Source organism: Epinephelus fuscoguttatus, linkage group LG1 (genome assembly GCF_011397635.1).
Source record: "Epinephelus fuscoguttatus linkage group LG1, E.fuscoguttatus.final_Chr_v1".
Taxonomy (NCBI): domain Eukaryota; kingdom Metazoa; phylum Chordata; class Actinopteri; order Perciformes; family Serranidae; genus Epinephelus; species Epinephelus fuscoguttatus.
In genome coordinates, this window is record NC_064752.1 from 3,218,643 (window position 1) to 3,234,334 (window position 15,692).

At 46.6% G+C, this 15,692-nt stretch overlaps 1 protein-coding gene across 2 annotated transcripts in view; it reads left to right on the forward strand.

The window, feature by feature from the left end:
* LOC125894638 (metabotropic glutamate receptor 7) overlaps positions 1-15,692 on the forward strand; it is a 410,460-nt gene that overhangs the window by 386,414 nt on the left and 8,354 nt on the right. Inside the window, exons 9-10 of one of the 2 annotated variants that reach the window (XM_049586197.1) lie at positions 12,639-12,885; positions 14,817-14,839. In XM_049586197.1, coding sequence (XP_049442154.1) covers positions 12,639-12,885; positions 14,817-14,821 — 252 coding nt within the window. In that variant the 3' untranslated portion in view covers positions 14,822-14,839. The remainder of the gene's footprint in view (positions 1-12,638; positions 12,886-14,816; positions 14,840-15,692) is intronic. The other variant, XM_049586190.1, reaches the window with a different exon arrangement.

A 15,692-nucleotide genomic window follows, 5' to 3' on the forward strand; every position in this document is an offset into this window, starting at 1 on the left:
GGTGAGATGACTACGCTCCACCAGTCTCCTCCTCATCCACAAATCTCGTGAATGGTTGAAGAGTTACGGTAATTTGAAAAATGCATGACATTTTCTGTCGCCGGCGACAGCATCGGTTTTAAAGAGTTAAATAAATAAATAAAAATTGATTATGAGATTCCACATCGATGTTCGCATCGTTCAAGACAGAATCTCAATGCGTCTAAAAATCGATTTTTCTCCACCCCTCACAGTCGCTCTGATGTAAAACAGAAAAAAAAAGGTGAATATGTAAAATATTTAAAAGAATATAAAACATGTATAATATGCTGTAAAGTGTAAAAGAAATATAAAAAGATGTGATTATGCTGCATTACAATATATGAAAGTAAAATGTACATTTTTAGAAATATTTAAACCTGTTGTGATGTTTGTGGAGATAAAATATGTATTCATATCTACCTCGTCAGTTTATCTCTTAAAATAAAGTTTTCAGTCTGTTCATCACTTACTTGCAGCAGTAAAATGTTTCTGTTGGACTGAGAAAGCAGTTGATGATAATATTCCAGTGAGCTACCCAGAGTTTAATTTGTATGTTTAATATTTATAATTTATATAATTAAAGAATGCTACTTGGCACTGTGTGACGACGATACAATTAAAACCTGTATATTAGTGTTCATGTTACAAGAGCTTGTTCCTCTGTCTCTCTTTTAACAATAAATCATAATTTAAAATGCATCTACTAAATAATGAAGATTATCATTAACCCTTTCCCTGCCAGAGTATTACTTTTAGGTTTCCAGACATCGCCAGCATTTCTGATCATATTCACTGATCTTTCCAGACCCACAGAGTCATTTGTTCTGTGAACAGTCTACACATCAAACTAAAGGACAGACCTTCTGTTTTTATTCTGTTGTATTCCATTTATTGTTTTTATCAACACAAAAAACATTTTAGACAGAAGAATTATTTTGTCGAAGAGTCATTTTCAATATAAAATCAATTTCACATTTACATGTTCTGTCTTTTCTCATTTCCTTACGTCAGTCTGAACTGTATGAATGAAAATAACAATAATAATATTCTCTTTGAGGTGCAGCAGTGGAACATGTCGTCACGTTCAGTGTTGTGTTGTCTCCGCCTCCTCTGTGGTCGTCTCGTCCGTGTGTCACCATCACTGTGATGGAGATCCTGTTTCGTCCCACTTGTTTGTTTCTTCGTCCAATCAGATTCAGAATGTTGATCAAAACAGGAAGTGTCAGAGTCTGAGTCCATCAACATCTTCACGGTTGTGCATCAGCGCCGGCGTTTTTGTGCAGTTTACAAGCTGTTACGTTAAATCCTGTGATGTCATAATGTATAAACAAGTCATTACAATCTTGTTCTAATTTAAAGGGCCAGTGTGTAATATTTGGCATGGTTTATTGTCAATCTGAATCTGAATCTGAATATTCTACCCAGTGTATAAGTGTATAATCGCTATAAAATAAAATTTGTTTGGTTTTCATAGCCATATATATATATATATATATATATATATAGCAAGGGCCTTGCTTTAGAGAGGTCGTCATCTTGCGCCGCCATGTATGTACGGCAGCCCGAGCGGACAATCCAGCCAGCCAGAGAACGCGTTTCGCGTGTATAAATAAACCAACGAAGACAGCAGAAGGAAGGAAGAAGGAGGAGGAAACAGCAGAGAGTGTTAGTAGTTCGTCGATAGAGAGTAGTGAAAAGTTTTTTTAGTTATAAAGTTTGCGAATGGACCACACTTACCACGCAACAGGAGAGAATGAACCCGAACCGTCATCTGCGAGGAAAAGAAGACTCAACTTCACTCCTTGTGATGCACTCTCTGCAGCGCTTTTCCTCCTGATGATATATCTCCCAACAATGGCAGCAGTAGCACCGAATCCCATTCTGTGCATTCAGCCTCTCTTCTCGCCCGCTCAGCATCAAACACATGGAGTTCCTCATCTGTATGCTCCGGCTCAAACAGGTATGGCTCTGGGTCTGTGTCCGCTACAAGAAACTCTTCAAAATCGCGTTCAAAGTCGTCCATTGCAGCTACTATAGTCCGGAGATATTGCTAGGCTAAATAAACAGCTGAGCTCTGTTTACAGGCTACGCTGTCAGTCAGTGTGCAGGCTGGAGATTGGTGGAGCAGAGAGGGGAGGGGGTCCCCCTCGGTATGGTAAACAAGTATGTGTGTATGGAGTGTGTGTGTTACGCTAGAAGAGTCAGAGTTTGGGACGGAGTCTTTTACCCCCTGGAGTGTTACCGGAGTTTTTGGAGTGCTCAAATAAACGGGCCTTTTTCCCGAACGCTCCTCTGGTCTCCTGCTCGTGAGGGATTCATTACAATATCGTAACATGGTTTAGATTTCTAAATAAACATTCACCTCGTCGCTAGATAGACCTACTCCTGAAAAACTTGTCTGCGCAAGGATTTTTGTCCCTACGAGGCCACCGTCATTTACCCGACGGGAGGGGTGAGCGAGTGAGCCCTGCAATCTAGAATTTGACCACTGATGTCACTGTTTTCAACCCATTTTACACACTGGCCCTTTAACATTTGATACCAGTATCTTCAGCCTTTTCTCATCTTTCTGATAATAATTTCCTTTTAGCGCACACTATGTTTTTCCTGAGCCTGAATTATAATATCCCACATGTTCTTTTGCTCATGTATGACCCACACATACATCTGTACACATGAATATGAAAGCAGTCATCTGCAGCTGCAGCAGGAGTATGTGTATGTAGGTCAGTGAACACAGGTTCCTTTATGGAAATTCACTCAAACATCCAGAGCGCACGCAGAGCTGCTCAGCCGACCCACAGCTCTAAAATAATATGCATAAAATCATGCAAACGCTCTGCTGCAGCGCCGACATCCTGATGACGTCTCAAGGCTTCACTCAAATTACTGAGAGTACTGAGAGTGTTTAGAGCAGCGTGGACTCTGCAGGAGGTGATCAGACACAGATAATCCTCCTGATGTCTCGACATTCAGACACATTGTCACACACCACTGTTACCACATCACATCACGTTATGTTGTCACCACCCACACATGGTCATGTTGGACTTTTACTGTGTGTCAGTTTCAAATGAAAGGCTTGAGGGTCTCTTTCAGCAAACTGGACGCAGCAGGTCCGTCCTGCTCGTCTGTGTCCTGCAGCATATTGTCGTATGTTATCTAATGAATTCGTGTCCCATAAATGCTGTCATGTACTCAAGATATAGTTAGGTAGATACAGTTCAGGAAAAGAAACGTGATGATGACGTACCTTAAAATAACTCAAAGCTCACTTGGTGTCATATAGGACATGAACAGCGGTCTCCTGGGGGAAAGTTCTGGGTTAGTTTGACCCAGCTTCCTCAAACCACCTCATTATGTGGACCTTCACTCTTTAAATTACTTCTCTCAGCGTGTCCAGCACGTGTTCACAGCCTTCCTGATTACATCAGTTATATATGACGCTGTGAGTGTTCAGAGAAGTTAATTATTCCTAGCAGCAACAAGCGTCTCAGACTGATCCAGGTTTGTTTTGACTAAAAGCATTTTGTCAACTTTCTGAAGCTATTTAACGACTCCTGTCTGAGCTGATTTTATTTTTAAGAGATATCTGTTGACCAGCCACAGAGAGCACGCGCTCTCATTACACACCCTGATGTCCTCGCAGCCTCAGCTCGTTTGAGTCACACCGTGGCGTCATCAAACACGCCATCAGTAACTTTCAGTTCATGCAGGAAATATTTAATCTGAGACAACAAAGGAACAGAAACATCATTCTGAATAGTTGTGTGCAGAGAAACAGACCAGGCCGAGGCTGCATCCCATAATAATTATAAATCGACAGCCACAGATGTTGGTCTGACAGAAAACACACAGGTCACTTTTATAACAACTACATTAAACACATCGGCCGACGCTGCCGCATCGTGAAAACAACGTGCAGTGTGTAATGTGAGTGCCCCCCCAAACATGGACGTCCACAGCAGGAACAGACGACATCGTGTTTATTAGACACAAACAGAAATCAGAAACTCACACACACTAACAAGTGCTTCACTGTGAGCATTGTCTTTATTTCAGGAAGCTAAATATTGAAAATGTACATTCACACAGAGGAAACCAGCGGCATCTGAAACAAGGATATTTTAGAGTTCCTCCTGTGGAGCTCTTTGAGTCTCTGAGAGGATCCGCCCACACACCTTCCAGGAATCCTTTTCTCTTTTCTTTCTCACCATTAACAGGAACATTGAGATGATGATGTGAGCCGGCTGTCGAAGATTCTTTTTTGTTTTTGCTTCAACAATTTAAAATCGCTCTTTATTTCCACCGTCACATATCTGCTCAGTGAAGCCTCAACACCTCTGCTTTTACAAAAAGCATAATAGTCTTTGAAACGTAAACACCAACTTTACCTCACTTTGTTATTATTTATGTTAACGGGACCCTTGCTGTGTAGTTATGATGCTGTGGCCTTATGGAGAAAAAAAACAGTCATTAAATAATGCTGTCTTCACTGTGAGTGGACGCTGTGATGGATCGTCTGTTTTGGTGGAAACAAACTAAAGTACATTTTGCTGATACTTTCAGTATCAATATTTTTGTGACCTGCCAGGTACGTTAGCAACATTTCTTCGTGGTGATAACAGAAAATTTAATTTGCTTCTGCATTACGTTTCACTTAAAACATATTTGCTGTTTCACATGAGTTGTAATTAAGAGTCATTTCTAGGAGACAGAGCTGTTAAGCAGCAGCTGAAGCAAATTAACTAAACCTCACTGAATAAATGGAAATATATTTTTCAATAAATTTAAGCAGAGACACACAGAAGCACCAACGTGAGTCCAGACTTGCTGCTGTTTCTTCCTCAAACACTCAAACAGAAGATAACTTTATTTATTTTGCTGTTTTTCTTTTGACGGCAGTTAAAATTGGACAGAACAGAAGAAGAGAACTGAGGAAGAGTTGCAGATGATTTGTAGTAAACAGTAACTAATGCTGCAGAGTTCTCTCCACCCACACTGAATGGGATCTGTCAGCGCTCCAGACCCCAGTCGTAATGAGCCCCCGCTCAGGGAGTCCAGGGAAGTTGAATTAATGGACTTTGTTTGCGCCCACGCCACGGCGCCCCGCTGAGACAGTTTGACACACAAAGTCTTCAAACACAGAAGATGAGACATGATAAGAAAGCTTCTGACGATGTGAGACACAAACACACTGAGACTCTGACATCAGCTGATGAAAAAGTGTTGTTTGAAATCACATCAGAGGCGAAGGAGCTCTGTCTGCACCCAGATGGAGCTCTGCACCCAGATGGAGCTCTGCAGCCAGATGGAGCTCTGCAGCCGGATGGAGCTCTGCAGCCAGATGGAGCTCTGCAGCCAGATGGAGCTCTGCAGCTAGATGGAGCTCTGCAGCTAGATGGAGCTCTGCAGCCAGATGGAGCTCTGCAGCTGGATGGAGCTCTGCAGCCAGATGGAGCTCTGCAGCCAGATGGAGCTCTGCAGCCGGATGAAGCTCTGCAGCCGGATGGAGCTCTGCAGCCAGATGGAGCTCTGCAGCCGGATGGAACTCTGCAGCTAGATGGAGCTCTGCAGCTGGATGGAGCTCTGCAGCCGGATGGAGCTCTGCAGCTAGATGGAGCTCTGCAGCCGGATGGAGCTCTGCAGCCGGATGGAGCTCTGCAGCTGGATGGAACTCTGCAGCCGGATGGAGCTCTGCAGCTTGATGGAGCTCTGCAGCCGGATGGAGCTCTGCAGCCGGATGGAGCTCTGCAGCTGGATGGAGCTCTGCAGCCGGATGGAGCGCTGCAGCTGGATGGAACTCTGCAGCCGGATGGAGCTCTGCAGCCGGATGGAGCTCTGCAGCCAGATGGAGCTCTGCAGCCAGATGGAGCTCTGCAGCCGGATGGAGCTCTGCAGCCGGATGGAGCTCTGCAGCCAGATGGAGCTCTGCAGCCGGATGGAACTCTGCAGCTAGATGGAGCTCTGCAGCTGGATGGAGCTCTGCAGCCGGATGGAGCTCTGCAGCTAGATGGAGCTCTGCAGCCGGATGGAGCTCTGCAGCCGGATGGAGCTCTGCAGCTGGATGGAACTCTGCAGCCGGATGGAGCTCTGCAGCTTGATGGAGCTCTGCAGCCGGATGGAGCTCTGCAGCCGGATGGAGCTCTGCAGCTGGATGGAGCTCTGCAGCCGGATGGAGCTCTGCAGCTGGATGGAGCTCTGCAGCCGGATGGAGCTCTGCAGCCGGATGGAGCTCTGCAGCCAGATGGAGCTCTGCAGCTAGATGGAGCTCTGCAGCTGGATGGAGCTCTGCAGCCTGATGGAGCTCTGCAGCCAGATGGAGCGCTGCAGCTAGATGGAGCTCTGCAGCCGGATGGAGCTCTGCAGCCGGATGGAGCTCTGCAGCCAGATGGAACTCTGCAGCCGGATGGAGCTCTGCAGCTTGATGGAGCTCTGCAGCCGGATGGAGCTCTGCAGCCGGATGGAGCTCTGCAGCTGGATGGAGCTCTGCAGCCGGATGGAGCTCTGCAGCCGGATGGAGCTCTGCAGCCGGATGGAGCTCTGCAGCTTGATGGAGCTCTGCAGCCGGATGGAGCTCTGCAGCCGGATGGAGCTCTGCAGCTAGATGGAGCTCTGCAGCCGGATGGAGCTCTGCAGCCGGATGGAGCTCTGCAGCCGGATGGAACTCTGCAGCCGGATGGAGCTCTGCAGCTTGATGGAGCTCTGCAGCCGGATGGAGCTCTGCAGCCGGATGGAGCTCTGCAGCCGGATGGAGCTCTGCAGCTTGATGGAGCTCTGCAGCCGGATGGAGCTCTGCAGCCGGATGGAGCTCTGCAGCCGGATGGAGCTCTGCAGCCAGATGGAGCTCTGCAGCTTGATGGAGCTCTGCAGCCGGATGGAGCTCTGCAGCCGGATGGAGCTCTGCAGCTGGATGGAGCTCTGCAGCCGGATGGAGCTCTGCAGCTGGATGGAGCTCTGCAGCCGGATGGAGCTCTGCAGCCGGATGGAGCTCTGCAGCCAGATGGAGCGCTGCAGCTAGATGGAGCGCTGCAGCTAGATGGAGCTCTGCAGCCGGATGGAGCTCTGCAGCTAGATGGAGCTCTGCAGCCAGATGGAGCTCTGCAGCTAGATGGAGCTCTGCAGCTGGATGGAGCTCTGCAGCCAGATGGAGCTCTGCAGCTAGATGGAGCTCTGCAGGCAGATGGAGCTCATACTGAAGGCTGGATGGAGCTCTGCAGCCAGATGAGCAGGATAATTTGGAGCTCTGCAGCCGGATGGAGCTCTGCAGCCGGTAATATAATTTATGCAGCCAGATGGAACTCTGCACGGATGGAGCTGTGCAGTGGTTAGCTCTCGCCGGATGGGTTGCCGGATGGATCCTGCAGCCGGATGGAGCTCTGCAGCTAGATGGAGTTTGCAGCTGGATGGAGCTCCCGTGCAGCCAGATGGGCTCTGCAGGTGATGGAGCTTCCAGCCAGATGGAGCTCTGCAGCCAGATGGTGCTCTGCAGCTAAATTGTCCGTAGCTGTGAATGTGAGCTCTGAATGGTTGGAGCTCTGTCTCTATGTGGAGCTCTGCAGCTGGATGGAGCTCTGCAGCTGGATGGAGCTCTGCAGCTGAATGGAACCACTTTGCACTGTGACCCTGTTGATCAGCTGGGATAGGCTCCAGGACGACCCTCATACTGAAGGCTGGATTTTAGAAGAAGATGAATTTATGCCCATTTTTACACTTGTATCGTCATGGTGTCGGAGGCCACCTCCTCTGTCGTTTCAGTTTGATGTAACTGGCTTCTTTCACGCCTCTTTCAGCAAAGGGTTGCATCTTCTCTGGCGTGAGATGTGCATGTTGCATGTGCTCTCCCGTGTCAGTGTGGGTTTCACCCAGGTGCTCCACTGCAGTCCACAGTCCAAAGACATGGTTAATCTAACTCTAAATTGTCCGTATATGAATGTGAGTGTGAATGGTTGTCTGTCTCTATGTGTCAGCCCTGTGATAGTCTGGCGACCTGTCCAGGAGTTTAAGCCTGCCTCTCGCCCGATGTCAGCTGGGAATACTCCAGCTGCACTTCAAGAGGATGTGCGCCTGGTTAGAAGAAGATGAATTTATGCCCATGTTTTTAATCAGTGGAATAAATTCACGTCTTCTTCCAGGAAAGGGTTTGTGTGTTGTTTAATATCATCATTTGAACCCAGAGTCTTGTGAGTCTGATGAATGTCAGACCTGAGTAACTCTCAGACGAAGATAAGTGATCCACTTAACCTTGCCTGTGGTCTGGCTCTCAGCTTCATCACAGTCTGGTGTAGCTTTTATTGTCCGAGTGAAACATCCAGCTGCACTTAAGATGTGCACGGCCTGGATGACTGAGAGTCTTCAACATTTCTGGGAATGTTTTTAATCAGTGGAATAAATTCACGTCTTCTTCCAGGAAAGGGTTTGTGTGTTGTTTAATATCATCATTTGAACCCAGAGTCTTGTGAGTCTGATGAATGTCAGACCTGAGTAACTCTCAGACGAAGATAAGTGATCCACTTAACCTTGCCTGTGGTCTGGCTCTCAGCTTCATCACAGTCTGGTGTAGCTTTTATTGTCCGATAACAAGAGAACAATAAGATTAGGTTTCTTTTTTCCTCCTCAGATCCTGGTCCTGCTGCGTCAGGCCTCCTGTGACTGACAGAGTCCTGATTACAGCCTCTTCACTTTGTCTCTCTCCTCATCCTCCTCCAGTCTTCCTCTCACTCTCTGAACACACATAAAGCAGCACAGAAACATGCAGATTATAACTCGTGATATGATTGTTTTAATCTCAGGTCTTGAGGTGTTTCGTCTGTATCTGATCTCGTCTTATCACACTGATTTATATCAGACACACAGACAGCTGCTGTGTTTACAGAGTTTACTGTTCTGCTGAGGCCTGATGGGAGATTAAACTCTGCTTCCAGACATCTACATCTCCTCATCAGGACTGAACTGTATCAGATTTTGTTAATGATGGAAAATCTTGAGTCATAGTCGTGGTGGTAGTCGTCATACTAAGGGCAGCCATTAGGAAATATGGACAGGGGACAACATGTGAGGCCCCTCATCCACACCCACTCCACCACCTCCCATCCACCCTCAGCTTAAACACCAACACGGGCAATTACAGATTAGCTCTTGGCTCTCATCAGCCTTGTAGTGAAAGAGATGGAGTCTCCGGCAGCCGTTCCAAAGCCAGTGTTACAGACTCATCCAGGCAAAGCTCAGCAGGGAATGTCTTCCCTTTTGTTCCTGAGATATGACGTTAAAACATGATGATGTCACAGTCAAGCTGACCTTCGACCTTTTGACCTTCATTATTTTATCCTGTCAGACATTTGTGTGAAGTTTTGTCAGAATTAGCGCATGAATTCTAAAGTTATGGACAAAAACATGTTTTGTAAGGTTACGCAAACTTTTGACCTTCGACTATCAAAATCCAGTCAGTTCATCATTGAGTCCAAGTGGATGTTTGTGCCAAATTTAAGAAACTCCCTTGAGTCATTCTTGTGACTCCAGCCACAGCTATAGCTAGTACGGAGACATAAGAAATGTTTGAGTTCAGACAGTGACGGTTAGATTTCTCCTTTTTACCTTAAAACAAAACAAGCAGAAAAAATCCTCCAATTAATAATTAATCAAACACTGAAGAAATTACAGCGCGGAGTTTAATCACAGGAACAAATCATGAGTGAGCAGAATATAAGCTAAAGCTAATGTTTGCTAGCCAACATTGTTAGCTTGTTCAAAGTAAAGATCACTAGCCAACAGGACCATTTGTGTGTGCTGTGTGTCGGTCTGGTCATTTTCATTCTACAAAAACTTGTGAAACTAATCTGTACTGAAATGAGCTCTACAGACCCCAGAGCCCGACAGCGTCCAGTTCTTTCCACACTTTGTGCTGTTCATTTCTCTCAGGAGGAAGTAGACATCAAGTTTGTACCTTGTTGAAGCGAACAACCTTTCATCGAGCAGCAAGGTCCTCAGACTAAAGTTCAGTGTTTGAGACGCTGTTTTCAAAGTGCAGTAGTGGCTGGAACAATGATGACGTTTCCTAGCAACCAAAAGACGCCTTGAAACAGTCTGTGGATTTGCGTTTTCTAAGATACTGAAGGAATGCACCGCCCTAATCTCTTTCTGATTGGCTAGTACTCATTGCCTTCGTTGGATGGGTTCATTAGGTTCAGGCAAGAGGAGTGGGATTGGTTGGAGTCAGGGAGAGAAAGTCAAGGTGAGCCAATCAGAGACAGAGTAAGGTGGGCCATTCCTTCGCTATCCTCAGAAACACCAGCCTGTTCTCATTTGTTGTCAACCACCGTTGCTCTGTCAGTGATTTCAGTGTCAGACACCGACAGCAAAAACCACCTTTCACGGTGTTACGATATGCCGCCGGTCGGCTGGAAGGCTCCTGTTGCAACAGTATGATTTGTGGACGTGCAGCATCAGATAATATCATGACCTGATGGCACCTGTCGCTGTGGCATGATACACTGAGAGCGTTAGCTTAAAACGCTCCTGATAACAACGTAATTTAAGGAGCTTTGAACTCCCTATAGGGTGGGCGGGAGGTTAAGGGGTCCAACAAACCCTGGACTTTCACTTTCAGCCTGCTGTTCACTTCCTGTATGACTTTAGAGCCATACCATGACGCCACAGACTGAGCAGCGTTATGCAACAGGTTGGAAACGCAGATTCACAAACAGACTAAACTATGTCACCTGACTTCTTCCTTTGCTCCTGTAATGAATACCAGAGGTCAGAGGTCGCCGCCGAGCAGTAAAGATAAACATGAGTCATAACTTGGTGTGGTTTTATTTTGGAGGACAGTCACTGACTTCCTGCTCTGTCCGCTGCAGGAAACTTTCTCACACTTGTGAAACACAGATGTGTTTTTGGTTGAGTTTCTTCAGGCAGCTCTGTGTTCATTTCCTGTGACAGAATCTTTTAATTAACACGTTCACTGAAACGTGATCCTCTGCGCCGGTTTGTGTCTCTGCTGCTGCTTTCTTAAATCCTCAGCGTGCAGCTGCTGCGAGTCGGCCTGTGACTCGTGGCTGTAAATGGCATACATCAGCCTGTGACAGCAGGGCCATAACACATAAAGACAGTGAGGCTGAACTCTATGAAACTCACTGTGGGAAGCCCATTACAGCGCGGCCCGAGCCTCTTTATGCATTCATCCCGGCCTCATATTGGGTTCAGAGGGCCACGGCTTCGGATGCAAGTGCAATATACACAGCCCATAAAATATTTACGCCGCGGCGGCCCAGCTGTCTGCTGCTGCTCTCTGCTGTAGGTGAGGGTCGGGAACACACAGGATAATAAAAAACAATCCTTCATCAGCTCATAAAAAGTGTCAGAGTTTGGTCCTCTAACAAATCTCTGTGTGGGCTTATTACCGCCATGTTTCCTCCGTCAGACCGCCACTTTGATCGACCCGGGCTGTGGATGGAGTTAGTTCAGATCAGAACTTTTGGTGGATGTGTTTTTCAATCCATCATCCAAAAGAAATGTTACACACAGAAACCTCACACACTGATTCTGAGTTTATTGTTTTATTTGTAATGAAAATTCACAACAAGAGACAAAATGAAGAGATGAATTTCCTCCTCTGCCTCTCTCCACTGCATGAAGGGCCGGAGCTGTCCTGTCTGTGTGTGGCCCATATCCTCCTCCTCGTCATCATCATCGTCCACCTGATCGTCACTATCTGACCTGTTGAACGTATAGCTGTGTGAGTTATGAAATGATTCTGTGTGACCCGTTCCTCTGTCTTATCTCAGCTGTGTCACGACGTCACATTTTCTTCTCTGATTCTTGGTCAAACGTCTCTAAAGGTTCTGACGGAGACGAAAAGCATAGAAAACTGAACTTGCTCTGAAGCTTCAGTGACGGACTCTCAGACTCAGTGTGCAAATGTGACACAACGTGAAGTCATGTTTATTTTTAGACGTGCAACAATTTTGGACAAAAAAAACCTGGATTCAGTGTGTAAAGGCCTTTACTTGTGGCTGTGTCTCTGTGAGGCTGCGTCTCTGTGAGGTTGTGTCTCTGTGAGGCTGCGTCTCTGTGAGGTTGTGTCTCTGTGAGGCTGCGTCTCTGTGAGGTTGTGTCTCTGTGAGGCTGCGTCTCTGTGAGGTTGCGTCTCTGTGAGGTTGTGTCTCTGTGAGGCTGCGTCTCTGTGAGGTTGCGTCTCTGTGAGGCTGCGTCGCTGTGAGGATGCGTCTCTGTGAGGCTGCGTCGCTGTGAGGTTGTGTCTCTGTGAGGCTGTGTCTCTGTGAGGCTGCGTCTCTGTGAGGTTGCGTCTCTGTGAGGCTGCGTCTCTGTGAGGTTGCGTCTCTGTGAGGCTGTGTCTCTGTGAGGTTGCGTCTCTGTGAGGCTGCGTCGCTGTGAGGTTGCGTCTCTGTGAGGCTGCGTCTCTGTGAGGTTGTGTCTCTGTGAGGCTGCGTCTCTGTGAGGCTGTGTCTCTGTGAGGCTGTGTCTCTGTGAGGTTGCGGTTGCGGAGGTTGACATCATCAGTCACCTGGACACTAAAATATAATTTTACGTTTGCATACATTCACTTCTTAAACTGAGTCTTTGTACAAACACATTTCCTGTTTCTGCCCCCCCCCCAGCTGTACATCCAGACGACCACGCTGACCATCTCCATGAACCTGAGTGCGTCTGTGGCCCTCGGGATGCTCTACATGCCCAAAGTCTACGTCATCATCTTCCACCCGGAGCTCAACGTGCAGAAGAGGAAACGTTCCTTCAAAGCCGTCGTCACAGCCGCCACCATGTCGTCCCGACTCTCCCACAAGGCCAGCGACAGACCCAACGGAGAGGCCAAGACAGAGCTGTGTGAGAACGTCGACCCCAACAGTGAGTACTGACCTCAGCTTCATCACAGTCAGGACTGTGGTCTTCATCAGGGATCTGAAACCTCAATGAAACCAGTAAAACACTGCAGGTTAACTCTGCAGACACACAGACTGTTAAATGAAGCGTCAAACTGAAATCAATTGAAACGTAATAAAGCATGTTATTATTTTATTCATCCAACCATACATTTGCTTCACCTCCAGGACTGACTGGAGTTTAATGTGACTGTTTGAAGGAGGAGGTTTGACACAGAGACGCTGAAAACACCTCTGAAATATCTGAAAATAAAACGTAGTCTCTGTGGGTCAGATGGTCTGATGGATTTCACTCTCATGTCTCTGAACTCAATATGAAGCTGCTGCCAGCAGCCTCTTAGCTTAGCTTAGCTTAGCTTAGCTTAGAGTAAGGACTGGAAACAGAGGGAAACATTTAGCTGGCTCTGTCCGAAGGAAACAGAATCCAGGACACAGTCCTGCACACTTTGGGTTTTTTGGACAAACATGATAAAACATGTTGAGCTGTGAGCTGTAGAGATGCTGCTCTGTGATTATTTAGAAGTTTCCCAACTTAAATGTTTCTGGGAAAACAAATGAGCAGCAGGCTCGATAAACCAGAGCTGCAAGAACAGTTAGTCCGTTTGAATTTACTGGTTTGATTCTTCTTAAAGCTCCAGTGTGTCAGATTTAAATGGAATATATACACCTCAGGCCCCGATCACACAGAGAGCGGTTTAGAAACTGGAGGCGCCTTTTTGTGATAGTTTCTAACCAGAATGAAACTTTTTGCTCGCTGTTTTTGTGTTGCTACATACCTCATGTTTCTGCACGCTAGGCGCCTGGTGTTTTTGTCGGAGCGCTCTGAACTTCTCGAGTTAAAAACTTCACCTCAGAGCAGAAAATCACCCACGTCATCTCAGCTTTTTTCCCCATTGTCCAATGGGATGATTTGAGAGGCGGGCCTCCTGTGGTGGTCATGACAACAAGTTTCCAGTTGGTAACCAATGGAGGAGAAACTGGTGGTAGTGGTTGCTGGATACCCAGAGCTATACGACTTTACAAAGCACAGTTAGCACCATCTGAATAGAAAACAGCAGATAAGTGCAGTACTGTAAACGTCCATGATGGAGGAGAAGCTACTGGACCAACTGGTGGTACTCCCCATGATCCAGCCTCTTTTTTAGGGTCTCATGTACCCACACAGATCTCTGTTTATCTGCTGAAAGCCTCTCACCCTCAACCACAGCTATAGACAGTACCCTAAAAACTGGCGGTGCTGTGCGTCTTATCTTTTACGACCTGCAAAACACTTCCTGTGTGATCTGGGCTTCAGGCTGTTAAACGCTGTCTGTCTGATCAGGGTCTGACGCTGCAGGATACAAAACAGTGAGCTGTCGTCTTTCAATGACTTCACCAGACCTCCTCCCAGCTGTCACCTCCAGCCCATAATTATGTCGTACAGACTCTTTACACTCTGTGTGTCTCGTTTCTTCTGGTCAGTGTTGTTTTTCTGAAGCTTATTTGGATGTAAATCATTTTTGCTTTCATGATGTGAAAACATTGTCACATGAGATTTTACTTGCAGTGTGAAACATCTGGGTCCGACACCTACTGTTGTCTATAAATCCACATATTCAGCTGTGTGATGTTCGACCCATGTCTCTGACCTGTGTGCTTAATGTCCAGAAGAAAGACAAGCATGCAGAATGTTTCTTTTGAGATTAAAGGAAAAGAAAATCCTAAAAGTTGTGTTCTTGCTCCACAGGAAATCAGAGCTGCAATAAAAAAGATTAAAAAAAAAAAGAGCTTCAACCCAGAAATAAAAAGTGCACAAATTGAAATTACATGGCATGTGATCAAATTACCACCTGGCAGTGGGATTCCCTCTGGGCCTCAGAGACAACTCACCAAATAATGTTTTTCTCCCCCTGACAGGCTAATTTCATAATTTATCAGAGGTAAGAGTAAATTAATCTTCTCCTTCTGCTTTGCTGTCCTGACCTTGATCCATTTCCTGCTGGAGGTTTGAGGGGACGAGGGGAGAAGGAGAGATAAAGGGAACAGATTTAAGTGGGAGAGAGGAGAGGAGGGAGTGTGTGGAGGGAATGTTAAATATACTTCCACGGCTCTTTATCGCCATCTTTCAATTGACTCATAACTTTTACATGAGGAGGGAGAGACGAGTGTAATATGGCTGTTTGAGTGGCAGATTTACAGTCTGTCTCTGCTGCTGCGTGCAGGCTGCTCTGGGTGGCACTTTAATGACACGTTTGACCCCCAAGACCTCCGATTTCAGCGCATTGCTCCTGCATTCATCAGGATATTAACTGTGCATGTGGCATGCTGGGAAATCCCTTCAACACTAGAGAGCGATATGGAAAGAGAGAGGACGGCCCTGCTGAAAGATCCCTCTGTGGTCCTACGTTTTACCTCCACCAGTCGTCTCATCGTCTTTATTCAGCTGCTGTGTCTCCAGCTGATTTGGTCCAATTGTCCCCTCGCTGCTTGTGTCACACATTTCACCATCAAACGACCTCGTCAGGAAGAACCATAAACTAATGAACGTGAGGAAATGAAGGCAAAGAGAGAGAAGTGGAGGGAGACCACCGTACAGTCTGTCTCTAGTCCAAACCAGCTGATAAAGGTCAGAGGTCACTGACCAAGCGCTGGTATTCAGTGACCTCAGAGATGAAACCAGGCTGCATCAGCGGAGGATGTAGCACGATGCACAACAGACGTAAACAGTAGTAGCAGAGCGGCAGATTGAGTTGATGACCTGCAAACTTTACTTCTGGTATTACAGATATTTGT